At 39.3% G+C, this 26,360-nt stretch overlaps 2 protein-coding genes across 2 annotated transcripts in view; one reads left to right on the top strand and one right to left on the bottom strand.

Moving 5' to 3' along the window:
- Positions 1-18,169, top strand: part of ttc3 (tetratricopeptide repeat domain 3) — a 28,316-nt gene extending 10,147 nt beyond the window's left edge. The window contains exons 11-46 of the mRNA XM_063485173.1: positions 1,540-1,594; positions 2,327-2,588; positions 2,772-2,796; positions 2,875-2,938; positions 3,665-3,689; positions 4,552-4,612; positions 4,777-4,864; positions 4,940-5,092; positions 5,919-5,999; positions 6,228-6,337; positions 6,434-6,560; positions 6,637-6,759; positions 6,848-6,949; positions 7,056-7,148; positions 7,240-7,304; positions 8,073-8,203; positions 8,327-8,647; positions 8,767-9,042; positions 9,123-9,166; positions 10,265-10,321; positions 10,412-10,491; positions 10,573-10,728; positions 10,823-11,420; positions 11,529-11,597; positions 12,072-12,215; positions 12,315-12,454; positions 12,561-12,629; positions 12,721-12,817; positions 13,021-13,124; positions 13,759-13,843; positions 14,260-14,373; positions 14,869-15,089; positions 15,206-15,320; positions 15,858-15,989; positions 16,318-16,410; positions 17,382-18,169. Of these exons, the coding sequence (XP_063341243.1) occupies positions 1,540-1,594; positions 2,327-2,588; positions 2,772-2,796; positions 2,875-2,938; positions 3,665-3,689; positions 4,552-4,612; positions 4,777-4,864; positions 4,940-5,092; positions 5,919-5,999; positions 6,228-6,337; positions 6,434-6,560; positions 6,637-6,759; positions 6,848-6,949; positions 7,056-7,148; positions 7,240-7,304; positions 8,073-8,203; positions 8,327-8,647; positions 8,767-9,042; positions 9,123-9,166; positions 10,265-10,321; positions 10,412-10,491; positions 10,573-10,728; positions 10,823-11,420; positions 11,529-11,597; positions 12,072-12,215; positions 12,315-12,454; positions 12,561-12,629; positions 12,721-12,817; positions 13,021-13,124; positions 13,759-13,843; positions 14,260-14,373; positions 14,869-15,089; positions 15,206-15,320; positions 15,858-15,989; positions 16,318-16,410; positions 17,382-17,492 (4,591 nt within the window). The 3' untranslated portion in view covers positions 17,493-18,169. The remainder of the gene's footprint in view (positions 1-1,539; positions 1,595-2,326; positions 2,589-2,771; positions 2,797-2,874; positions 2,939-3,664; positions 3,690-4,551; positions 4,613-4,776; positions 4,865-4,939; positions 5,093-5,918; positions 6,000-6,227; positions 6,338-6,433; positions 6,561-6,636; positions 6,760-6,847; positions 6,950-7,055; positions 7,149-7,239; positions 7,305-8,072; positions 8,204-8,326; positions 8,648-8,766; positions 9,043-9,122; positions 9,167-10,264; positions 10,322-10,411; positions 10,492-10,572; positions 10,729-10,822; positions 11,421-11,528; positions 11,598-12,071; positions 12,216-12,314; positions 12,455-12,560; positions 12,630-12,720; positions 12,818-13,020; positions 13,125-13,758; positions 13,844-14,259; positions 14,374-14,868; positions 15,090-15,205; positions 15,321-15,857; positions 15,990-16,317; positions 16,411-17,381) is intronic.
- A 136-nt stretch (positions 18,170-18,305) lies between these two features.
- On the bottom strand, positions 18,306-23,847 carry vps26c (VPS26 endosomal protein sorting factor C). The gene is made up of 8 exons (XM_063485174.1): positions 23,615-23,847; positions 22,861-23,004; positions 22,178-22,327; positions 21,723-21,803; positions 20,879-20,950; positions 20,622-20,772; positions 20,390-20,542; positions 18,306-18,532 (listed from the first exon to the last, which is right to left on the bottom strand). The coding sequence occupies exons 1-8, from the start codon at positions 23,669-23,671 to the stop codon at positions 18,450-18,452; spliced, it is 891 nt and encodes a 296-aa protein (XP_063341244.1). The 5' UTR covers positions 23,672-23,847; the 3' UTR covers positions 18,306-18,449.
- Positions 23,848-26,360: the final 2,513 nt, after the last annotated feature.

The following is a 26,360-nucleotide window of genomic DNA, read 5'->3' as shown; positions in this document are numbered from 1 at the left end:
AAAAATATGAATTTGGTTCTTTTATTTTTATGGTGAGTGGCCTAATAGGTTTGTTAAGCACTGTATGTTTCCTGTTGATCTTTGTGTACTTTCTAGCCTACCTGGCACCCTATTCTCTTAAATTCTCTGAACCTTATTAGTGGCTATCATAGATATAAACACATAAATGTCTGGTTTAGATCAGGGCTCTGTCATGCTATCTCCCATAACAGCGATATAGTTTTAAGTGATATCAAACTGTAATTTTAGGATAGAATGATTTAGCAATGCCTCGAGTGTTTCACCACTTGAGGTAGAACCAGGCTGTGATGGCAGGTGAGGAAGAGATGCTAGCAGCTGATGATGTAAGACCAAAGTAAACAAATGACTGGGTTGAGCATTGCTGGAGCATTGGCTGGTGTCATCGTTCCACATGACAGGAAACGGTTTACGCAGCCACAACATCCTAGCTAGATAATATTCATCAGTTTCAATTCTCTTATGTGACCCTACTGTGCAGGCTTCAGAGGAGTTACAAGGTAAAGTTAATTTAATTGTTGTTGTTAAGGTAGTAAACGCTTTAAATTAAAATGTCCCATGGAAACACGACCTAGGTTACTTCGGTGTTTACATTTGAGTTGTGCTCAAAGTCACTACCATTGTTTCTTGTACACAATTTGAATTAGGGTGTGTCATCAGAGACGTTAGCTCATTGAAAAAGAATGGAAATGCCTTTCAATGCTTCTTCATTAATAAATATTGTTTCCTTCTGTGTGCAGTAATGGATCAAAATGTTGTTCAGGGTTTTTTTCTCTATGTTGTCATAAATATAATTACAAATTTCTTTGAAATATCATCTTATTATTGTGAGGCTCTATCGCCAACCCCTAGTGTCTGTCTATGGAATAAAATAGTGAATTTAACACCAAATATGGCAACACAGTGCTGTTAACCTATTGATATAATTAATCTGTGGTTGATCTAAAGTCAATATTTAACTGAAACTGGCCTTTTTTAAAAGCTGTCAAATGTTTTAATACCAAATTTCTTTGTGTAGGAAGTCACTTTTGTCTTCAACCAAGACAAAAGTGACCTAAACAAAAGAATAAGTGGACTTTCAATTTATTCTCAAAAATAAAAAACAGACATGTACTAAAAGCTTTGCCATCTAGTTCAAATACACATGAGGACATTATTACCCTTATCTGATACTGCAAAAAGCAAGTGTTGGAAGCACTTACGCATAACAACCACACGCAGACACTCATTCATCAGATGTTTTTTTTAAAACAAGTTGTTGTATGTAAAACCAGCGTTGCTGGATCTTTAACCTCTCCACATTTGATCCTCTTCTCTGTGTACGTTGGAAGAAGTTGCAGTTGTGCCCGAAACTTACTGAAAACAACTTGTCATAAATGCTTTCACTTTGCACCTGTGATTGTTGTAAAACTACGCCACACCCATTCTGAGGTGTGTTTTACTGCAGATTGTTTTTGTGAAGCAGAGCAAGTCACAAGCTCGTGGGTCTTTCGATCCAAACTTTTTATTTTTTTTTTTCAGAAAAGCGGTCGGCGATGGAAAACGTGCCACTCTGATTAAACCTGTGTGGGCAAAGGTATTTATCTTTTTTATAATCTTTGTTTGTAATGTTCTGAGTTGATCATATTCAGTAAAATAAATTTCTGCTCCACTGTTGCTTTCATTTCTGCTGAGTTTCTGTTATTAGAGTAGACTGAAGTCTGTGTCACAACAGATTTTGATGACTTTTCTTTGGATTAGTTTTGTTTTTGCAAGTTGCACCGTGACCAGATGCCTTTAGTAGCCATCAACAAGTGCATAGCATAATTCTGGCTGGGTATTTGACCACCTCTCTTGGTAGAGTTCATTTAGATTGGTTGGTTTCCTGGCACAGTACCGGCTTTTAAGAATAGTCCAAACATTTTCAATGAGGTTGAGGCTTTGGGAAGGCCATTCCCAGAAGCTTAATGTTAGCCTGCTTTATCCATTCCAAAACATCGTCCTGCTGAAACACCCAGCTGTGTCCAAGTTTCAAACATCTAGCTGCTAATTTGAGGTGAAGTGGAAGAATTTGGAAGTAGTCATCCGTCTTCATTATTCCATCCACTTTGTGCAATGTACCAGCAAAACAGCCCTAGAGCATTATGCTGCCACCCACCATGCTTGTAACTTTGTGTTTAGCTTTAGCGTACAGTACCTTATCTGAACAGCAAATGGAAAGAAACATAGAAAGTGTTTACTTAGCTGGTTCACACTGAGCATTATTATGTGAACTGTGTGAGCAAACAGCTGCTGTGATGAAGAAATCATCTTTCTTGTTTTTGTACAGGGTCACTACCGTTACTGTGAGGCCTTGTTCTCCTTGGGACACTATGAAATGGCAATCAAAGCAAACAAGTTGGCCCAGATGCTCTGTAAAGATGACCACGAGGGAGTCAAAGATCTGGAAACACAGTTCTACAAATACACAACACCACATCCAATGGCACATCCAATGACACATCCAATGGCACATCCAATGACACATCCAGTGGCACATCCAATGGCACATCCAATGGCTCATCCAGGCCCACCTCGAGGATATGTCTCAGGTAAACTTAAAAACCCTGTCTTCTTACAGTGGCTAATGGTAAAGGGTTATTTCTTTTTTTGTTTTGTTGTTGAATGTTTCCACTTTTTACCTTCCAATTAAGATCCTGTTTTTGGTTTTATTGAAAAAATAATCTGTCATATCCCTCCAAATTCAAACTGATATTTCTGTGCTCTGATTTCAGCTGGACCACTAGAGCAAGGTCAAAGGTATGTATGTGCTTTGTGCACTTGGTAATAACCGCTAGTAAAATTTTTATTTCATGCAGTTTTATTTTTTCTTCACAGTTTAAGACTCGGCCTCGTGACACCATCTCATAAGAGTTATCCAGCTGCCAGCACGTCCCCAAAGGTTTGTAATGCATCATTTGAGGTTGTCAATAAAGCAGAATAATAAATTAGTTTGTTAGGTAAGGATAAGATTTTTAAGTATTTTTGTCGAAATATTAAGTGAATGAAATCTTTAATAGAGTGGTCTAATTGATAAACGATTAATAGTAATTCTGATAATCCAGTTTTCAATCAAAAATGCTGAACAAAACCTTAATTCAGGTTCTTTTTTTTTGTATTTTGTAATCATAAACTTTAGTTTTAGGTCTGTTTGTCTAAGATAAAAGGGGAAATGTCAAAATATTAATATTTTAATACAGAAGAGCTTATATGTGAAAGAAAAGTGGAAGTGGCAAGAAAGAAAATGAGTAACAGTATTTGTAATGTTTGTTAGTTTTTTTTTCTTTCAATTAAGTTTTTGTTTTGAGCATTTACATTTAAGTTGACTTTAATTTCGGTTTTTGTTTGTTTATTTCAGTGTTCTGTTTCTTTCTTTCTTTTTTTATTCTAGCATTGATTATTAATTCCTTTTATGCATATTTGTAAATGTATATGTATTGATTACTATGGTCTCATGATCTTCAGCTATAGATGTTCTTTGGTATCTATTTAAATTTTAATTGTGGTGGTTTTAAAAGAACATTCAGATGATGAAAATTTGCAGCTTTTAGTTTTGTCACATTTTAAAAATATGACTCATGTTTTGTTGCTTAATTTTAGAGTTGATATTTTATTTGTGTGTTAACAGGTAGTAAACATGGACAAGCAGACAAGTGAGTGTGGTTTCATCCTTTTGGTTTTTATCTTTCATCATATAGTTGCACTTTCCAGTATGGAAAGCTAATGCTTTGAGGCTCTGAGGCTTATTTTGAAGTGTATTGCTAAATTGCCACATGACATGAATATGTATGATGACCATGAAGTGATACAAATTCAGGCTAATTTGCAGTCGATGACATGAATAGAATCAAATTTGAGTTGCTGTGAATTCAGATATTTTTTTTTAAATTTCCAAATCAGTGAAACCCATCAGCTGTGATTCTGACATGGACTGTTGATTAACTCCTGACAGCACTCACAATCAGAAATTGAGGCCTTTTTGATGGTGTTCGAGGGCAGCTGGCTCAACTTGGCTTTAAAAAAAACTTAGAGAAAAGTGAAGAAAGTTACAGGACCTTTTGGTCACTTTTATAAATGTTTTGATATCTGGGATATAGTTATATCACTTCTTGTCTTGGTGCCTGCTACTCAGCTGCTCAAACATAACTGCATTCACATAAGTAAATCAAGGTGAAACTTTGCTTCCTCTTAGGAGGATCAGAAATCAGATTAGGCTTTACTTGAGTAACAATTGAATATATTCCTTATTTAACATAAACTGGGCCTTGCTGCAGCCACTCAGTCCATATTCTGGCTGAAACAAACTTGTTGACTCCCTTTCTGTCCCTGTCAGTTTAAAGCAGTCTGAGGCACTGAGCTCTGGGACTCACAGAGATTACCTGTATATACACTGATGGCCTTAGCTAGAATTATGTGTATGTTTAATATGAACTTTGTAAGAGTGTGTGCGTATAAGACAGGAAATTAGGAAAAAGCAGAAAAGGTCCACTTTAAAGTCTGATATTCTCTCCCAAGGAAAAACTGAAAGGACTGCACAGAAGAACAGCAACAGTAAAGACCTTAAACCATCTAAAAGGTTGGTGAAAACACTGCTATTAATAACCCATAAAAACGATGTCTCACTTTTCTACCACAACCTTTGGCTCCATTGGACAGTACTGTCAAACACAGAAAAACAACTTCAGCTGGGGAAATGTTTAAGCATAATTTAAAACTGACTAAAACGTTTGTGTTCTGAAGCGAGCCGCTTTCGAAGAGTGAAACGGGAGAGTCCAACGCCACAGCAAAGAAGAAATCAAAGAACAAAACTAGTCATCCTGGAAAACAGGTAAGTTTCTCACATTTAGCACTGCTTCAAAGTCATCAGCAGTACCGTTACATAAAGTGGCCGTCCTCTGTTCAGAGCCAGGTAGTGGTTGACGGTAAAGCCGACAGATTGAAAGAGTTCAGATCTTTGGTGGAAGATGCTCACACTGCAATGGCTGACCTCCGTACCCGCAACGCAGAGCAGGCCTTCAGCAGGGCGCTGACCTTACTGGAAACTGTAACACCCAAGGTAATATTAGTTCTTAATGTGGCTAAACTAAAGTATGCTAAAGCTAAAGTATGAATTCCCAATGAACTCCAATTACAAAAAAATATGTCAATAGTTTTAGTTTGTCTGCAGATTTGCAGTGTTGTGTACAAATTTTTGTTTTTTCCACATTTCTCACACTACACTGATCCTTTCTAGAGATGATGACATAACACTGAAACGAAACTTAACTGGATTATTTGGCTTTATTTACATAGCACTCTTCATACGCACATACAGACCAAAGTCCGTCAAAGTGCAAGATTTAAAAAAAAAAAAAAAAAAAAAAAAAAAGAATGGCAGTAAATAAAATCTTGCAGAAAACTTTGAGAAATATTTTTGTCTTTGTAAAAGTCAGAAAAATTAAAAGATCTGGCCTAAGATGTAAATTGAGGATAATAAATGTTTTTTATCTTATTTTCTTTTTTTATTTAAAATTGGGATTAAAAATAAAAAGTTCCTATTTGAAATTAGGTCGAGGTTCTTAGATCTTTCCCCAGTGAGTTGTTCACTGTGGTTAATTGCTGATTTAGAGCAGGGAGCCTATTCTTGCGAGTCACGTCCTTCCTCTTCTACCATGCTTCCTCTCACTTTTCATTATAAACTATTTAAGAAGAAAAAAAAAAACCCCAATAGGAACCTGTGAGATTATTCAACTCTTCTTGTGAGGAAGAAACTAAGTTTCTGCTCCCCTAAGCTGAACAAACAAGTACTTTTGAAGCACTAAGTAAAGGTTTTAATGTTAATCCTTTTGGATAATTACAGTTTCAGCAGAATGATTAATGTCCTTTCTTCTTCTTGTTCTCAGGAACTTGGACTTTCAACAATAGATGAGCTGTTGTTACTGTTTGGCCATGCGTCAGCCCTGATACAGATCGGCCGGCCGGAGGTAAGTTTTAAGCAAAGTGGTCAAATTTTATTTTTTGGCAGAAGCACCATTCTGCACCAGGGACTACAGCTAAGTCACCGTGCATCCTTGTTGCAAAAAGAAGTTCAGATAGATAGATAGATAGATAGATAGATAAAGCAGTTAAGGCAGGAAATATTTTCAGTAGCAAAGTGGAACAAGGTGGACTTTGTTGCATTCACTTTATATGTGGTTGTCGTTCATATGTAGGAACTGACAGGAGCAGAAAAACTGCTGGAGAAGATCAAATCATACGACGAGAGGACGTTTCAGTGTCTAGTTTACTACACCTTTGGCAAGCTGTATCTCAGGGAGAACAGGTACACAACAAACATCAGTTAACAGCAGTTTTGTCACTGATTCTGACTTTTGCATTTTCAAACTGTGCAATGTGTGGATTCTTCTGCTTCTGGCAGGTTTGCAGTAGCTCTGGAGCAGTTTTTAGATTCCCTGCAGATGGTCAAGAATCAAATAACACCTGGTAAACTCACCTGGCCTTTAACAAAAGAGATTGTCAAAGAAACACAGCCAGACTATTTCAAGGTGAGTCTCAGGTGCTTTATATTTTAACAAATGTGTGATGTGAATCAAGCATTGCTCATGTTTTCTTTCGTTTTAGGAAATTCTGGAAGATGCTATAGAGTTGTGCAAGTTTCCTCCCCTTCCTGATGCCATTTGTCGCCTTGACAAATGTCTTTGCCCAGTGAAAGCTGAAATCTACTTTACTGACCCAGATTTTAAAGTAAACAGCATCCAGTCAATATTTCACAGTTTAAAAAAAGGAAAGAAAGAAAAGATAGAAACCATAATGTTTTTTCTACTTTATGAAGGGCTTCATTCGGATATGCTGCTGTGAGGACTGCACAGTTGAATATCACGTCACGTGTTGGAAGACCCTGAAAGCGTCAGCCTTCTCAGAAAAGAGTGAAAAGGTGAATTTAGACCTTGTTACATCCTTCTGTGTATTCTGTTGCTTTCTTGTTATCATGAAGCTACAATTTCCAGCTGTGAACAGACCTACTTGTTTTTGTGTTGCAGGATTTGCTGCAAGAAGCTTGTTTGACTCCAGACTGCATCGGTCAGATCTGTAGTATAACAATCTTTTGTCCGACGGGCGTGGTGAAGTGTAAGGTGAGAGGCGAAAGCTCTTTGAGGGGTGGCGTAGAAACTCTGGTCATGAGTCACAGAGTTGTTGTTGACTTGAGTTCTTTTGTCTTTTCAGTTTGAAGCTGCAGTCCCCAAACCGCAGACTGTGAAGAAGCCAAAGGTGAATCAGAAATGTACAAGGTGAGGCTGACGTTACACAGAGTTCATTCTGGATGTTTGTGTTACTGGGAACTTTAAGAAAAAATTAACAACTATGTAGCTACTAGCTAATAATTACCAGCTAGATGTTCTGGTTATTTCGCACTGTTGCTTATACTTTAGTATCAGCAGCTGTTTTGGCTGTAGCAGGGACCCGGTAACTCCCTCTTGAATTTATAAAGTGACAGTGTGTCCGTCTCACACCTACAAGCAGCTGACTCATCTGCATGCCTGTCCTGTGTGTACAGGCAGTTCACTTAAAGCCAAGCTCAAAGATTTCCCTGACCAGTAAGGGCTTTTAAACACTCAAATTGCAATGAATGCCAAAGATGCTCGTTCAGTTGAAGAAGCCACACCGGTCTCTGATTTTTTTCTGACATTCTTAAAATTTGCGTCACAGTATCTGCAGAGCTCTTCTATTTCAAACGGCTCAGCTACAAAGTGTGATTCAGTGTAGGAGTTACAAGTTAGGTGTGTCTACTAAAAATCTTGGACAGGTTTGAGTCTCAGTGAACACTGGCCGTCGCCAGTATTTTTATTATTTTGTGTTTAACACTTGGCCTGATGTTCACATGCACAATGAAATTCCAGTGAATGCATCAGGGACTACTCAGAGTTTATTCTCTCTCCTAGAATACTTCAACAAGCAGACCGGAGAACCCGGGGATCAAACCATGACTTTAGTTTTATGATTCACATTCACGTACAGCTGCTTTCTGAAAATCTGTACTACTTCTTGCTGTTTTTCAGTCTGAAGAAGTTGAAATCAAAGGAGGAGCACACGCTAAGGAGGAAGCAGCATAAAGTGTCTTTTCAGGATAAGGAGGATAAGCAGATTCTGCAACAGCAGCAAGACTCGGCAGCTCCGAGTCAGCAGAAAGGTGCCTCCTGTAGCTTTGTTAAAATTTTGTTAAAAAGGTTTCCTTTAGTTAGAATTTAACATTTTGACTTTTCTCAACCCAAACACCTGTTGATTCACCTTTTGTCTGTTTCCCTTGTTTCAGTCTGGTTAGTGTACAGAGATCGAGTTCTTCTGCAGATCAACCAGAACGTGGAGCTTCTGAGGGGGGAGAATGGCCTCCATATTTCTGTTCTCTTCAGCAGTCTGAAACCCTGGTTGGAGCTGGACTTTGCTAGGGGGAACCAGCTAGCTGGAAGGATGCTGAACTGGCAGCAGGAGCAACTAGAGACTTTAGGACAAGTTGTTGAGCTGCTGCTGGAGAGGAAGAACCGGGTTTGGGCTCGTGTATTTATCCAGGAGCTCAGTAGCTGTGTGAACATAAATCCCAAACTCAGCAATTGGGTGCACCGGCTCAATGATGGAGGTTGGTGTTTATCCACTTAATCTGATAGTCTGAAATACGTGTCAGAAGAGTTTCTGTTGCATTACAAGTGGCTTTTTTAGGTATTCATACTGTTAAATGGATTACTGTTTCTTCTGCAGGTCTGAATGCTGCCCAGAGCTTCATTGAACGCTACGCAGGACGCTTGGAGCAACTGGACTTGTCTCTTCTGCTAAAATTTGGACCTTTACAGGATATGATTATAGAGAAGTTGGGCACGAGCCCGGAGTTATTTTCAAGCATTGGCTTAACTGTGACTGAATACCTTAAACAGGCCCCGCCACATGACATGAGACTCTTTATCTGGACTATGGACGAGCATAGGGATGAGTATGTCTCCTGCCACTCTATTCTGGATGAATATTTTGATATGTTGGGTGCGTATTTTGAGCTCGACTAACTTTTGATTGGGAGAGCCTTCATTTTACCTCATGATTTTATTTTGTTTGTTTTTCAGATGGGCATTGTTCGGTCTTAAAAAAGTCAGATGAAAGTCAAAATGTAAGGTTTTTGGAAATCTAAAATATATTTGGCTATAGGTCTATAAACTTAAAGGATTAGTTTGACATTTTCAGAAATACACTGGTGGTGGGGAAAGCACTAAAATGATATTTTAGGGTGTTTTTGCATTGATTGATTTCTGATTTGGGTTATTATTCAATATCATAGCAGGGGTGGAGCAATTACCCAAATCCATGCTTTGTTTCATTTAAGAAAAAAATCTCTTCACATCATAACTGGATCACACAGCAGAATAACACGTTGCCGTATTATACTTACACATTTTTACCTCAAAGATCTTTAAAGTAGATGTATTAGGCTTATTTAGCTTATCTAGCTCCAGATTTTTAATCTTGTGCTTCATTAAAGAAGCTTTACATGATGCACAGTTTAACACACTTCAGTTTTGTTTATAATGCGCCAAAGCACAACAGCATTCACCTTAAGATGCTTCATATAATATAGATAAAGACTCTATGATAACAGAGAAAAAAACCCCAAGATCAGATGACCCCCTGTGAACAAGCACTTGGTGAGAGTGGGAAGGAAAAACTCCTTTTTAGCAGGAAGAAACCTCTGGCAGTACCAGGCACAGGGAGGGGCAAACATTTGCCATGACCGGTTGGAGTTGAGGGGAGGGTAAATGGGACAAAAGACCTGTTTATCCTCTGCCTAAAACAGTACATTTGAGCTCCTCCCCTTTGAACCAGATTTATTCTGATTGGCTACCCCTCCCAAACTGAAGGTTTAAACAGCAGATGGGACTCTCATGCTTATAGCCTGTGTGTGTGTGTGTGTGTGTGTGTGTGTGTGTGTGTGTGTGTGTGTGTGTGAGAGACCGATATTAAGGAGGTCTTTACTTAGTGCTATCACCATAGATGATTTAGAGCAGGGATTAGTTGTGGATTCTCAAAATACAGCACTTTATTGGAAGTCTTGGCTGAAACCTTCAACTTGGTTTGTCCACACAAGTAATTTCCTCAAATGTCAAACTATTCCTTTTAAAGTGAACTGATTTTTCTCAATAACAAAATATGGAGTAGACAACACTAAACTGGAGTTTTAGTTTTATGCTCATCAGACTCGTTCTCCCTTCAGAATTCTCCTATCAAAGCTAAGAGTCGAGGCCGGAAAAAGAAACAGAAAGAGCCAAAGGTCAGAGGTTGCAATATTAGTTGTTGCATGTAAGAGGAATTAATTTATGCGGTGTCTCACTAAAATGTTTCTTCCTTGTTTTCCTCTCAGGGTGTTATTGTTTTGTCTGGGATGAGAAGTGTTAATCCAAGGGATGAGTGGGACCAAGAGTTTTTTGAAGATGATTCTTTGTAAGTTCCTTTGTCTTCATGGATATGCAGACTATGTTTTAGCTGAAACTTGTTGGTAACAATCAAGCTTTCTGTCTACAGATCATTCCTTGACACGCTCGATTCGTTCACTGTGCCGAGCCACCTTCGAGACCAAGTGGCGGAATTCGAGGATCAGTATGACGGCAGGAGACACAGAAGTCACTATAAACATATTTTGGACAACAGCCCTGACTCAACAAAAGAGAGTTTGTATGAGTAAGTGCAAACACATTAAAGAGGTTACGCTTATGCTTTCTTATGTGAGCATATGTAAGTGCGAGTAATATTTGGACTGTCTGTCCCCCTGCAGCTACTTTGCTCAGATCTTGGACGAACATGGTCCCCTGGTAGCTGAAGACCCTCTGCTGGTGGGTGAACTTGAAAATTTCCCTTCTGAGGCTAAGCGAAAGATCGAAGCAGCTGGGGGCTTCGAGCCGTTTCTCCTGGACTCCCTTCGCTTCATAAAGATCGGGAGGTGTATTGGCCTGGCGAAGCATGCCGTGTCCCTGCAGCAGGCTGAACGTGGAGCCAGCCTGGACGATCTGGACGAAATAGCTGATCCGGACAATAACTCTGAATCTCCTGTTTTGTATACAGGCGATGAAACTAGTTTCACAAGCTATATGCATGACTATTCATCTGCACAGACTGAAGGCTATCCAGTGCTCCCAAATCCTTATGCATCTGGTTTTCAGCCCCTATACCAGCCAGTGATTGGGTCCTACTTTGCTTGGAGTAACGGTGATGATCAGGAGCCAGACAATAACTTTTTACCCAATGGCTACGAGGATCTGTATCTTGATCCCTCTGAGTTTAACCGTGGAGTTTGGGAAACTAATGCAACTTTAGGGACGTCGGTGGCAACCAATGAGATCTTTTTGAGCCATGCAAGCCATGCAGCAGTGCAGGTCAACACCAACACCACATTTGTTTCTTTTAATTAACTAAGTGGAATATGTACATAAATGCACACTGCTATGTATCTGTCTGAAATGCTGTGTTTGCTGTGGCCTCAGACATGCCAGGAGGCCATGAGGAGTGTAGCGGTGAATACGGAGCTTCATGAGGGCTTTGAGAAATCCCAGGTCAGTCACAGTTTTTCCCATAAAAGGAAAGCCTCCAGCAATGTGATTCATAGCAAGTATTTTGTAAGTGGAGTTTTATTCACTGAAGCTTAAAATATTCAGTAACACTTTATAATATGGCCTGTGACTAAGAGCGTAAATCCCCTGTAATTAAATGTAATTTTGAGGTATATTTATAAATAATAATATACAAATATTTAAAGGTAAGTACACTAGAAAACAAGACAGTTGTTACAGAAAACAAAGAAATAATTATACTGTGAGTAAATTTAATTAATAGTAGTAGTAGTAGTAGTAGTAGTAGTAGTCTTATCACCTGCACAAATTATAAGTGCTTAACATCTGTTCCAGTCTTGCACTGAGAGAGACTATAAGTCACTGTACTTGCATGGATTCAATGTAAAATATGAAGATTTACTAGCGTTACTTCAGTATTTACAGAAAGTTGTTGTTTACTGTTCACATTTTCTCCAGGGTGACATCAACAAGCAGGAGAAGAGCAACAGGTCGCTGGAGCAGCAGATCAAGAAAATGACAAATGACAAAGTAAATGTAGGCGAGAGAGAAGACGTCGTTTTACTGCAGGAGGAAGTGCAGAAGATCACAGCCAATATTCAAGTAATGCAGTTTTAATTTCAATACATTTGACATTTATAAATGTGATTAGCTGAAACTTAACGTGTCTGTATTTTAATTAATATTTTCTGTCTCGTCAAGGTCACCAATAAGGAGCTGACGCTGTTCCAGCAGAAGCTAGAGGAGGAGGTGAAGAAGGACCAGAAGGAGAAGAAAGCCAATCAGGAAGCACTGAGGTCCCTAAAGCAGGAGATAGAAGAGCTGTTGGAGCAACAAGGGAGGTAAGACTTTAAATCTTATCTTAAATCATTGTCTCTGTGTTGTGGCTGCTCTTACATTAATCTCTAAATTTCCTCACTTTTGTGGTCTTTTTATTTTTATTTGTAGACTTGCCCAAAGCATCCAGGAGAAGAAAACGAGCTATGAAGCCAAGCTGAATGATTTCTTAGAGCTGAGGTAAGACAGGACAATGAAACTTAAAGTGAAAGTTTCTTTTTCTTTCTTCTTTTTTTTAAGATTCTGTCTCTCACCTTTTTTTTCCCTCCAGTAATCAGTTAGCAGCTGAAAAGATGAGTCTGGAGGATGAGATCAAACGATGTAAAACATTGATTAGCTCGGTTACCAGGAGGTCTCACACAGCTCAGGTATTGCCTACACTTTGATACATCTTATTTCTGACTAGTTATGTTGATGTTTTTCAAGTCCTTCACAGCTCTGTTTTAGCAACAAGAAATGTTTATTTGAATCTATTATTTATTGCTGGTAGAGTTTTTTGGGGGCACGTTGTTGACTCAAAAACTGACTTGAAATAATGACGACCCATCCTCCGCTTGTGTTGCTTCACCAGCTGTCGCTAATGGAGAGCAGTCGGGATCAGAGCTTGCACGGCCTCTACAAAGAGCTGGCAGACGCCAAGGCTTTGCTGAACAAACTGGATGAAGCACTACACAGGTAAGAGCAGGAAAGAGTAGACGTTAGCCAAGTCATTTAAGAAATGGAACTAATGTCTCACAACAGCCTGAGTTGGCTTCGAAACGTTGAAGTGCTTTTGCAGTGTCTTGCTACAAAAGTAATCTGTAGCAAGACACTGAGTAAAATCTGCTCAGTCAAACAATGCATGTAATTAAGTAAAGTAACAAGGGACTATACTATATTGTGTTTAAAGATCCAGTTTTTTGCAAAAATAAAGTCTGCAGCACTCTTTTATTTTTTGCACGCACCAGACGAAAATTACTTTTTAAAATTTCTTTATGAAGCTTTTAGCAGCAGTGATGTGATTTAAAAAGGATGGGAATTTGTTCCTGTTCAAACTAAATGGATTTTCTTTAAAGCACTGGAGTGAGGTAGGGTTATTGTCTGGTGCCATAAGACCAGACTGCATGCCAGCCTGGTATGCACTCCTTCTACACCGTCATTTTACTGAGCCAGTGGAGAGCGGTTGGCTCTGCCTCAGTGAGCTGTATCTTATTAAGGTCTTGGTGCTTTGGGAATGTGAATATTCCCAGTGGCCGGTGTTGATGTTGGAATGGACTGGACATAGCTCAGATGTTTTCAGGCTTATGTGTGATATCTGACTTCTTTGCAGATTCCCAAATCAAGACCTGGAAGCAGCGAGAAACGGCTGCAGAGACAAGATCAAAGAAGTGGAAAAGAGAATCTCCACTGCTGAGGTACAAGAACCCTTCAGATCACAGACGTATGTTTGTGGCGCAGGTGTAAGAACAGGCAGCTTCATAAGCAGCAGGACTCGACAAAAATTTTGCATATAACTGCGATACTAAACTCTGGCCTCATACAGTCATTTAGAAAAATGTCTCCATCAAATGTTTAGCTGTCATTGCTTGAGAGGTCTTCAGTCCTGCCCATCACCTCTATGGGTGGACTGAATTTACCTGTGTGGAGAGATCACCGTACCATAATGACATCCCACACCTTATGACACTCTCCAAAACGGCCTGATAAAATAAAACCACGCACAGTCAGTCTGCCTTTAAAATATACATAATCTGATATCATTTGACCGTCTGCATGTTTATGAGAGGCTCTGCATGGATGTTGTGACATTTTGTCTCCACGTGGTCCACAGCGGCAGTACCAGGATCAGATGGATCAGGTGAACACCGGCAGGCGAGTCACTGAGATGCATCTGGTCAACAGCCATCCTGAACCTGCAGCTGCTCCAGTAAAACCAGTACAAAAAGTTAGTTTACTCACAGCACTCAGAGCTTTCTCTCTAGGATATATATTTAAAAAATTACACACTCAGCTGAGCTTTATTTATATCAATAATTTGGGCTGATCACATGAGCAGCTTTGCAGCAGTTGCTTTGGTGTTTCAACCAAGTAGCTCATGAAAAAAGCCACAATTATTAGTTAACATCAGTTGTGTAATCAATGACTCAAGCACACATGCATACATATGCACATATATATTTATTTATATTTTTATGTTGATTTATCTTCATTTATTATAAATTCTCTTTAGCTTTTGTGCATCAAATAGAAGTGAAAAATAATTAGCTTCCTTTGCACTGAATGGGACAGCATTTATTTACTTCATATTTATTACACATTCAGCTAACAGTCAGATGGTGAACTGGATAAAGGACCGAACGTCCTGATCAGGATCTCTCTGTTAGCTCACTTGTAACATTACATTTCTAACTCTTCCTGCTCTTCTGTGTGGATGTTGCAGCTTTCTGCAGCAGCCAAAGAGTTTACTGTTCAGTCTTCAGCTCAGGCCTCACGTGGCACTCCTCCACCCATCCACCACTCTGCTCCCCCTGCGGCTGAGGCACCGGCCCCGCCCTCTCAGCACAAACATCCAATCAGGACATCTGAGCCAGGACAGCAGCCCAGCACAGTGTTTGGCAAAGCCATGGAGACGTTGTCCACCATGTTCCCTGACTGTACAAGGTAACACTGGAGCAGCTGTTTAAAAAGAAAAGTGTCATCCTCCTGCTGCAGACTCACATTTAGACCATAGTGTTCAAACCCACACAATAAAATGTGTTACCTGTGTTTGTGCTCAGGTCGGAGTTGATGAGGTTTGTTCAGGAGCTGCGTTCATCCAGCGGTGGAAGTTTTAGTAGCATGACTTTACAGGATGTAGTTGGAGGTGTGACCCAGCTGATCCTGGACCATCAGGTAGACACATTCTTAAAGTGGTTTTAAGGGTTTGCGGTGAGGTTCCTGGTGAAACAGAGTTGGTCGAAGCTCAAATGGGGAGATGATGCAAATACTGGGTTCAGACTACACCATATCTGTCAAATTATGGACTGATCTGAGTGTTGTCTAAACCAATGGTATATTTGGACCATCATGATGCCCTGATAGAAAGACTAGCATCTCAAAATTGTTGGACTGTTCTGACCAATTTGAGTAAGGATAACAGCTTCTGGCAAATGAAGGAACACAACACAAGAGAAGGAGAGCTGAATAATAGTATAATTTCAGTCATTATGGTTACATAATCGAGTGTGATGCATCAATGAGAATTCCCACCTCCAACTCTGAGGTCATGGTTCTCAGCCAGAAGAGGGTGGCCTGTTCACTCTATTTAAAACTAACCAGTAAGAAGCATATTGCAGTCTACTTTATCACACAGGTCCTGTCTCAGGTGACTGATACCAGGATTTGCGGAGAGTATTTTCTTGACTATTTCACTTCATTTCTTCCTCTCAGGAGAGGCTTAACTCGACCAGATCCAGCGTTCTGGGTCGTGGGAGTCCAGCTCAGTGTGCTACCCCTCCGTTGATGAACCCAGCACCGGTGTGGCAGCCAATCGGACAACAGAGAGTCAGAAGTTCCAACGCTGTGAGTCCAAAAATCATTATTTAGTACTGGTGTTCAAGTTTGACTCAAAGCTGCACATTTTCATCATTTCACTGTTAGTGTTGTTTACCTGCTGTCGACTTGCAGTGCTGTTGTAAGCCTTGATCAGAGTTGTAACTCATTTCTAGTGACCAGTAAATCTTCGAATTTACTTAAAAAAAATCGATTCCTTTGAGCAAACATCAAACAAAAGGAGTGCATTTATTGAGAACTAGTTTCATTTGCAAATTAATACAGCCTGGTATGTGCAGCATTGATAGGGTTGGGTGAGCGCCGTTTAGCAGGGCCTGATTGTGCGTGTCGATTGCAGCTGAACATGGAGGATCCCTGCATCATCTGTCATGACGAAATGAGCCCGGATGACACCTGCGTGCTGGAGTGCAGACACAGCTTCCATAATGAGGTGAGCAGCGATACCAGAGACTCACGGTAAACTGTTGGGTCTAAGGTGTGGAACAAGCAAGGTGCAAAATATGGCAGCAGATAAATAGTTGAGTTTTGCTTGGAGAGATTTGTAGCACAGTATCTGTGTGGCAGCCACAACAGGAGCTATTTTCCTTAGTGTTTAGAAAAAGGTAGGGTACCTCAGTGCTTCCTTTATTGCCTCCTTTAGCAGAGGACACACTGCTGGCTACAGGACGTCAAACCCAAAGGTTAACTATGAGCATAATGCATCTTCTTATCAAGTTATTTCCTTGTGTTAAAAGCTTATTTACATATGAAAAACTGTTAAAATGAATTTTAAGGTTTGTCGGCATTAGTTACATCCTTTGCAGTACTGCCAACTTTGGGGTTATCATTAATTAAGAGGCAGGGTTACAAGCTGGATAAGCAACATGTCATTTTTCTTTATAGTCTGTTTATTCTTGTTTATTTAAAATCCAGACGTTGGTTATTAACTAATATTTTCTCTCTCATGTGGCCTATGAAAGTTGTTGTAGTCCATCTTCAGGACATTCTCAACAACATCTGAAGTATTGAGGAGTCTTGTGTCTTGAGTGGAGAAGCACTATGCTTCTTTTCCTAGCCCTGAGGAATTTTCCTCCACATCATTTTCCACTGAGGTCAAGGAAAAGAAGGAAACTAGAGGATGGTGTAACCATGTTCTGCACAGGCGCTGGGATATTAACCCACAAAGAAAGAGGGCTGCTGCTAAATCATGTGAACTGCATGATTTTCACCTCATCTATTGGTTGTAATGTTGTGGCTGCACAGTGTAATACGAGCTAAGCTTGGTTTTGTTTTTTGTTTTTATAAAAAGGCCTAGGAAATGGAGGAAAGCGTTAATACCACACACTGGATTTTTAGTGAAAAGCATCCAGATGTGGCGTCTGGTCTAGTTTCAGGCTTTAAAGCGCTGTTTTCTGTGTTCAGTGCATCAGATCGTGGCTGAAGGAGCAGAGCACCTGTCCAACCTGCAGGACTCACGCCCTGCTGCCAGAAGATTTCCCCATGCTGACTGGCCGGAGACGCCCAGCTCCATGAAGTCTTAACCTTGCTTCCTCTCACTGCTCATGTGTATGCTTTTATCTTTTTGCTTTTCTTATTGCATTAAAATCTAAAAAGTCTTTTGACTTTTTTTCTTTTTTTTTTAAATGAAAGGTTTCATGTAATTGAAAGAAATAACTGTTCCGTGTTGGTGCTCGGGGTTATTTTATGGTGGCTAAATTTGCCATAAAATAAGAAGGGTTATTTTAGATTTGTGGACAGCTGCTGAGACTCCTGCAGCTGGTGAATGAGCGGCTGTGGAAGTCCCAGTAAATCCACAATGTGCCGCTTTCAGACTTGATTAAACAAGTCTTCATCTGTGAGCTTCAGAGCAGCTACCAGGGTGAATGTTTGGGATTTTTCTTTTTTAAATTTCTTTATTTTTATCTTCATGCTAAGCTGTGCTAACCAACTGCTGGTTATGTCTTTCTTATGTGACTTCTGGAAATAAAATAAGAGGAAAGTGTTGGTTTGGACTCAGAGATGCTCTGACATCAGACCTGAAACACTAGCTGTACTGGAAAAAAAATATTAAAGTTATAAAACCCACTTGCATTCTGACCGACTCATTTAATCAAGCTGTACTCTCAGGTGACTTTCACTTTTCTGCTGCAGCTCTGAGGTTTTCAGGACTAGACCCACAGAGCTGCAGCTGATTGGATGTCAGCTGGACTTCTAAACCACCAGGTCCTGAAAGAACAGTCCCTGTGATGCTGCACATCCTTAAAAAAACAACTAGGAAATATGAAATAGTTTCAAAAGTGAAATTTATTAAACTGAAATAAAACTTTAAAAAGAAAAGAGTTTGGTCACATTAACATGACGTATTATTAGGGAGGTCTCTGAAGGTTTGAATAATTTCTCCGGCTTCAGTTGCATGTTGAAGAATCTGCTCAGCTGTTCAGGCAGATGAGAAGTGTGAAGGTCTCTGAGCTTCTCTCAGAAATGATAAGTTCAGAGTCTGCACAGCTTCAGAGGAAAGTTCTCTGTGATCAGGTGATCATCATGGAGCACGACGACAACGTTGACTTCAAACTCTGAAGGAAAGAAACACTCATGATCGCGCTGCACAGAGAAGTTTTTGATTTATCAAGAGCATGTTAAATTTAAGTTGGGGTTTCATTGAGTTCTCCACAGTAGCACGTAATGTCCTAACGCCTGGCAGCAGTGAGGACTTTCCTTTAGATCTGATATTTGTTTACAACTGCGTCCTGCAGAACAGCCAACAATAACACTAATGTCTCACCTACCTGATCATCATTTGAGGGGCAGAAACACTTAATGACAGAGGCCTCTGTATAATATTCACCCCCATGTTCACTGAAAAAGAAGCCTCCTGTTCTAATTTTCTTTTATGTAAGCATTTTATATGCCAACTACCTGAACACAGGTGCCACAGTAGAACAGTGGGTAGCACTGTCACCACACAGAAAGGTGGTTTACTGTTTGAAACCCAGCTACAGCCTTTCAGTCTGGAGTTTGCATCCCTCAGTGCTACCTGGGTTAACTGGTGATTCCAAATTGGGTGTGGACATGAATAAAGCGTGACTTGTAGTCTAAAGCACTGTACAAATGCCAGTCCAGTCCAATAAATCTCATCCTGCAGATTAACTATGATTTTAGAATGCAGGCCATAGTCCTTGTTTAGCTCTGAACTCCACCTGCTGCAGATGGAGACTGACATGGTCGTGATCCTGTCTGAACATGGAAGCATAAGTCAAAATGCCCTGAAATTCTGTTTTATCAAGAGACTTCTAGATGGGGGGAAAAAATGTTTTTCCAGTGGCAGAAAAAGATACTATACAAAATCAGAACGCTGTGGAAACTGGTTATCAGTGTATACAATAAAACAGCAAAAATAAGAACATAAAACACCCCATAGCGAGATTAAAACATAGTTTTGTGTTTTTAAACAAAGTGTACTATATCAAATCACTGTATTCAGATGTATAAAATCCAGAACCTAGGCATGCAGACCACTTCCACAAACATCTGTGCAAGAATGGGTCGCTGTCAGGAGTGAGTGTGGTGGTATGATCTGATGCCACCTGTACAACAAGTCAAGTGGTGAAACTTCCTCACTTCTAAATATTCCACGTTCAACTGTTAGTGGGATTATAACAAAGTGGAAGGATTTGCACCGCTGGACTGAGGGGTGGTGTGAAGAGGTGGAGGGGGGATTATTGTGTGGAGCTGTTTTTCAGGAGTTCGGCCCCTTTAGTTCAAGTGAAAGGACCTCTTAATGATCATCATATTAAACCCCCTAGATCAGGGGTGTCAAACTCAAATACACAGTGGGCCAAAATTCAAATCTGGAACAAAGTCGCAGGCTAACATTAATATTTATTGAAAAAAAAAATCTTCCTCCAGATATAAGAATGAATCTTTTCTTATGGACTCAAACAAGTTTTGCTGAAAAACTGAATATGGAACAAGCTTAATACTAAATGATATATATATTAGCTGTATAATACCAGTAGGCCAGCTCTAATAGTAATTTGGCATGGCTCCCGGCCAAATTTGGCCTGCAGGCCAGAGTTTGACACCTATGCCCTAGATGAAGAATGGGACATCACTCAAGTTCATATTCATGTGAAGGCAGACAAATGAATAACTTTGGCAATATAGTGTGTCTCTTTGTGATGAGTGTTTTATATTGTTTTAATGTCATTATTGTAAATAACATGAGCAAACACTCTCTAGATCTGAAAAGATTTAAATGTTCAAAGTAAGAACTTGTGGTTAAAAATGCTAAACTATAATAAAATTAGTCTGCTGAACTTTCAAAATAAGAGCCACAGGCTTGTTAACCAGTAGATCTAGTAAATAAAAAAATAAAATGAGCCTTGGAGTAAATTGTTTGTGTGAGAATCACAGGAATGGATTTTACTGACCGACTTTGAAGTTTGTTGTCTCCAGCGTGGGGCAGGTGAACAGTCTGGGGAAGATCATATAGATGGGGATGGCGAGGCTGTGGCAGACGTCACCTTCAGCTATCTGGATGTTCTGGATCTCTGTGGCGTCTCTGGCGTAGCCCTCAGCGCAGCCTGAACACAGCAGATGCTCATAAAACCTTGGGCCTTGCCCAATGAAAGTTAGACTGATTGCCTCACAGCGTGCACTTACCGCAGGTCTCCACCCGTACCAGCTGCAGTTCAATACTCTTTATGGGGACGTCTGAGTTTTCCACCACCACCTCTCCAGTAAGCGGCAGGCTGATCACGCAGTTGGTGGCATCTAAATTTCCTCGGATGAGAAACTTGGGAAGTGAATTTTTCTGAAAACACAAAGCAAGTTCCTCCTTTGAGAAGAGCTTTAAAGCTTTAAACTTTAAGAAATCAAGCAAAAAATTAAAAATGAAGAGATTTAACACGTTTTCTGACCTCGCGGCTCTGCAGAGTGTCCGGAGTGATGGTGAAGTTCACTGGTGTGGGGATGACTTTAGATTTCTGAGGCTGGAAGTCAAACAGAAAATGATGTGACACAGTTCAACAAAGCTGAAAATCAAATAAAAAGCTGAGTTGCTGAGTTTTTGTTGCCCACACTGCTGTCATTTGACTGTGAGTGTCCAAAGATAACTTTTCAACAAAATCAGGAAGTGAGGAAACAGAGAAGTCTTTTTTTTAGAAGCAGATACTTTCTTCCTTAAAACAAACAAACAAACAAAACAAACAAACAAAAAAAGCATGACAACCTGAGCACAGATTTTACAGGAGCTACAGAGCATTGGTGAGCATTAAAAAGGTTAAATTAGCTTTTTCTTAATGTAAATAAGTCTGTAACAACAAGTGAGTGGCACAAAAATGAGAGAAACTAATTGTTGGTATAAATGTCGTTTCTTTTGTGGCTACCAATATGTCAATTTTATAGAAACAAAATATCATCATCCAGCTGCTTTTAAATGACTCAGTATAGTCCTAAAAAAAGTCCCGTTAATAGTGATTCCCAAAGCGTGGACTACTGCCCCCTGGTGCACTGAGAGAGCGCTGCAGGTGAGCCAATGAAAGTTTATTATGATTAAAAAAGTTACAATCAAATATTTATGATTAAATATTCAAAGGTAATTATGATTCATAAAAGTGTTATTAAATAATTTTTTTACCATATTTGACCTGATATATTTTATTACCTATCAGTGATGGAAACAGGGTAAAATGGAAAAGGTTTTCTGTAAGCTTATTCATACACAGCAGATCAGATAACAATAACCAGGTGTGTTTCACTCACCTGGCAGTGCACGATGAATTCGCAGCTCCTGCTCAAATCTTTGGCCAGCAGGGAGCGCTTCATGTCACAGCGGAGGGTGTACTGAGGAGTGAACAGAAAGGTTTAAAGCCAGGATGCCACGACATTATGCTCTTTACAAGGTTTATTTAAAAAAAGCATGGCAGCGTGATGTCTTAAAGATATGTAGGAGTCTGTCCATTCTTTGAACTGATTCTGGTGAGGTTCATTAAAGGGACAAAACTTTTTTTACCCGTGTGGATCTTTGTAAAGCTGACGATGATACATGATATTTTTCCTCCAACTGTCCAATCACTGAGTTAAATATCTGTTTCAAAGGTCCAGAGCTAAACTATAAAAATGTATGTTCTTCTTTCTTTTGTCTGGACCAAACAAACTGCACTGCTGCCCTGAAAGCAACGGAAAACCCTGACATACACTATGTTCTTCACACTCACTTGAATGTTGACAAAGACTCCGTGGTAGGTCTCGTACAGCACTTTGTTGCCTTTGGTGTGCAGAGGGAACTCAAAGGGAATCTCAGTCTTTCCTCCAGGGATTTTTCCAGCCTTGGCCACTTCAATGTTACTGCTGATCAGCTGGATGGGCTGCAACATGTTTCAATGTGATTATTATTAGGAACAATTGACTAGCAGTTAGTCTGACCTAGCAGTCAAACATTTTAAACCAGGAGTTCAATGATTATAAACGTATAAAGTGAAACTTGTATCCTGTAGGTAAAATATAACACAAAATCAATGACAGATAAACACTGTTTGATGAAAAGTAAGGACTCAAACAGTAAAACAATGGGTTAACCAGTTTATGTCGCTTATTAAGAGTCTGTTAATCATATTTTGAATTAATTCAATGTTTACTTAATACAATATTTCAAAACAAAAGGCCTGACTGATGCTTATAATAGTCTTGTTTTGTTTGAAAGTTCAGCTCAGCTCAGGTAAATAAAACTTCTGGATGATTAATTTATGATGATTTTATTTACTTTTTTCTTGTTTTTTTAATACTTCTGTCTCATATTTATGCTGGTGAAACTTCTTTGTCAAATGGTAAAGGAAATGACCCTTTTACTAGTCTTTATTTCCACTCAAAGTGGTTTTAAAGCAATATCTTAGATGTTCACCTTGACAGAGTTGTAGAAAGCCTCAAAGACACCGACACTCTTGGAACTCAGCTGCAGATTCACGACTCCCTCCATGCTCAGAGAGATGCCATGATGCTGCAGTGCCTCCTTACAAACCAGCAGGATGACACCAGCCACTGTTTCCTGCACACCAAGCAACACGGATGACCTGCAGTCTATCAGTTTTTTTTAATATACACAGTCCCACATTATCAAAGGCTCAAAAATAATTGGTCAAACTAAGATCAGTTTAGCAACATTTTGCCGAATCTGATGGAGAACACAACCATAAACACTTCACAGTTCATCCTCCTGCTTCTATCAGCAGTCACATGATCAATAAGGACATACCCATACCATAACTCTATCTCCACCATGGCTGGAACTGCTTGTCAGTCAAATGTCCAGTTACTTTTGGCTTCTAAAAAGGTAGATGCATTAGTCTCTGCTTGAGGTTTCACTTATATTTTCCATCATAAACTACAATGTTATGTGTATATATCTGATCAATCTGTGAGGATTTCTGCGGCGAACCTCACAACAGACACATTTCGCCGTCACACCGACAGTCAGGTGCCCGATCATGTGACGCCAGCGACTGGTAGCTAAATAACTAGCTCGGGTTGTTACAGTGCATTGGTTTAGTAGCAGTTACATAGTTACATTATTCATAAATAAAGAAAAATACTGTATTATTAACGTTAGCTGAAGAGGTTGCAGAAGCTGCTGATGCTAGCTAGCTGTGGCAACTTACCCCTTCTCGATAAACTTTGTTTGCTCTTTTCAGCCTTATATCCAACGTGACGCTCATTTCTGATCATTACACGGCACACAGACAGTTAAAAAATGCTACCTCCTCTCCGGTCTCCTCCTTACTAATCAAAACAAACACACTAAAAGCGCTAATTTTCACATCTGTTAGCCGAGTTCATGTTCCGTTTTGGACTAACAACAACACCGTTTCCGGTCGGTCCGATCCTTCACAATAAAGCGACAACGCGAAAGACGATGTGGATTTCCGGTCCAAATGATTCAAAGTAAAAGCCGAAACAAGCTAAAGGGAGAGAAATACTTTACAAAAAGGTTAAAAAAAAAAAAAAATCTTGAAAACAACGTTAAACCCTGTGGAGCACTCTCCATGAAACAAAAGCACTGTCTTCATAGCTTTGCTGGTGCCTGGAGAGAAAAAAGCTTTTGGTTTTGTGTGCTCAGGTCTGTTTTTGCAGCTTACTGTGTAGAACAGTACAGTGGAGGTGACCCACCAACTGGTACCGGAGCATATCGGGATGTCTTAAAGTGACATCACTTCAGACTAATATTGAGATAAATTACTTTCATGGTTTTGTGTGTTCGCCTTTCACCATCATATATTTGTAGACCTGGACACATTTGCTTTAATGCAGCAGCAACTGCACTAGATATGCTAAATTTGTGCATTTATTTATTTATTTTTATGTAAATTGGTGTTTACCAGTGTTTGCCTTGGGTATTTGGTGTTTACCTTTTTGTTGCTTTTTATTTTGGAAATTTTAAAGTCACTTTTAGATTTTACCACTAGATGGCTATATTGGGCTACTTTACACAAAACAAATACATAAAAATCTTATCTTTACGTTTAGATTTTAATTGTTCAGAATGAGATATATGAGATTGTCCCTTGTTTTTTGATTTGATGCACTTGTAACAGGTGTTATTGTGCGGATATTGTCAATATGCTGTACAAACCAAACAATTAAAGTCCGTTATTGAAAATTTAATATCTCTCAAATCTCAAAGTTATGTAATTCTGAATGAGGTTACAAGTTTTATTTGTTTTATATAAATCCCCTTTTATACCACAAACATCCATCTTCTTGCGCTTATCTGGGGCCAGGTTGCAGGGGCAGCAGCCTAAGCAGAGAAGCCCAGACTTTCCTCTACCCAGTCACTTCCTCCGGCTTATCCTGTGGAGCACTGCAAGCTGAAAGATATAATCTCTCAAGTGAGTCATGGGAAAACTAAAAGCAAAAAGGTTAAGAAAAAGAAGAAAAGGCAGGAACTAGACCTCACTCAGCTGAACCATGACAAAAAACTGCTTTTCTTTAAGAAAATAAAAGTGAATAAAGCCTTAATTTTAATTAAAAGGAAAATAAAGCACCCTTCAAAAACCTTATTAAATGGCACAAAATCCCTCTTTGCTTGCTGGAGCTGGAACTGGATACTTGTCACTTCTCAGATTTCATGCAGAAAACATCACACAAGATGTCACAGCAAATACAATCCTTTAACAGGGGCTTTTGTCTTTAAGTGTGTGGATCATTATATTTTCAACTTTCATTTTAAATCAGCTCACATCACTGTATGTGTGTACTGTATTGCAAACATAGGCTTCAACATTTATTTCATGTGAAGGGATGTTGCATCAGGGGTTGTGAGTTGCCTCCAGAATATCTCACCGGTGGTTCTCACATTATTTGACATCTTGAGTGCAGCTTTAATGCTTTTCAAGCTGAAAGAAAAATTCTGCTGACGTGTTACTGCTTTGTTTCTTACAGTAAATATTAGTTACCTTGGACCATATTGTTTGGACCAGACACAAATGCCACCAGCCATCTCAACTTCAGTGTCTGCTCCACAGTGTTGCCACAACACAAGGCTGACAGCTAAAGACAACTGTGTGCAGGCTGAGCCTCTTTCGTCCTTTAAAAGGCTCTAGCCCTTCATCTTTCAGTTACAGTGCTACTTTCTTTACAGTGAAGAAGTTCTCGCTGTGCAAATTTGCTTGCAAGTATTTTTTTTTATAGAGAATACCCACATTCATTTACTATTATACAGATGCCCTGACATTAAAAAAAGCATTTTCTGCATTCATTTTATATAACTACTTTTATATAACAACTAGTCAAATTAACTGTTGTGTATACTGAATGAGTAAATATACTTTCCACCATTCCACCATGGGGGAGGACAGGGGCTGGGGGGAGGTGAAAGCAGTGGATGATTTAAACACAACACTTTGTTTTTAACTAAAAAGAAACACACTAACAAAAGGGATTATTTTTTATTACTTTTTACATCACATACCCCTGTATCACAATCCCTGATTTATTATTATAATACCATAATGTCTAAAACACAACAACTAAAGGTAACATTTGTTCTTTTCCAAGAATAACACAATCAACATTAGTCATACAAATACACTAACAACTGTAAATGTGTAATAAGCTTTAACATTTTTCTGATGATTCAAACATATGTAGAAATATCCTCTGGCAGGTGCAATATTACTCAAGCTGCAGAGGAACTGCTTATTTAAGGAAGAAATCATAGCGCCGACTAAAGATCACAGCAAGTTTTCTTTGAAATTTATTTTGGTGGTGTTTGTCTAGTCCAGTTATGTATTGACGGCCACAAAATCGAAAGCCTGCAGAAATTATGGAAACTGATACGTTACATGAAGCATTTGGGACTAATTCTTCTTCACCTACTGCTGTGTTTTAATATATGTGGCACTATAG

The sequence above is a fragment of the Pelmatolapia mariae genome, linkage group LG10_11 (assembly GCF_036321145.2).
Source record: "Pelmatolapia mariae isolate MD_Pm_ZW linkage group LG10_11, Pm_UMD_F_2, whole genome shotgun sequence".
NCBI classification, from domain to species: Eukaryota; Metazoa; Chordata; class Actinopteri; order Cichliformes; family Cichlidae; genus Pelmatolapia; species Pelmatolapia mariae.
The sequence above is the reverse complement of the archived record's forward strand: the minus strand, read 5'-3'. Positions and strand labels throughout refer to the sequence as shown.

What these genes read in the sequence shown, in the direction of transcription:
- vps26c (XM_063485174.1), bottom strand. Translation starts at nt 23,671, where the DNA reads ATGAGCGTCACGTTGGATATAAGGCTGAAAAGAGCAAACAAAGTTTAT. An exon ending in GAGTCTTTGTCAACATTCAA is followed by an intron (nt 21,804 to 22,177) that starts GTGAGTGTGAAG and finishes TTCACTCCTCAG; the next exon opens with TACACCCTCCGCTGTGACAT. An exon ending in AATTCATCGTGCACTGCCAG is followed by an intron (nt 20,951 to 21,722) that starts GTGAGTGAAACA and finishes TTTGACTTCCAG; the next exon opens with CCTCAGAAATCTAAAGTCAT.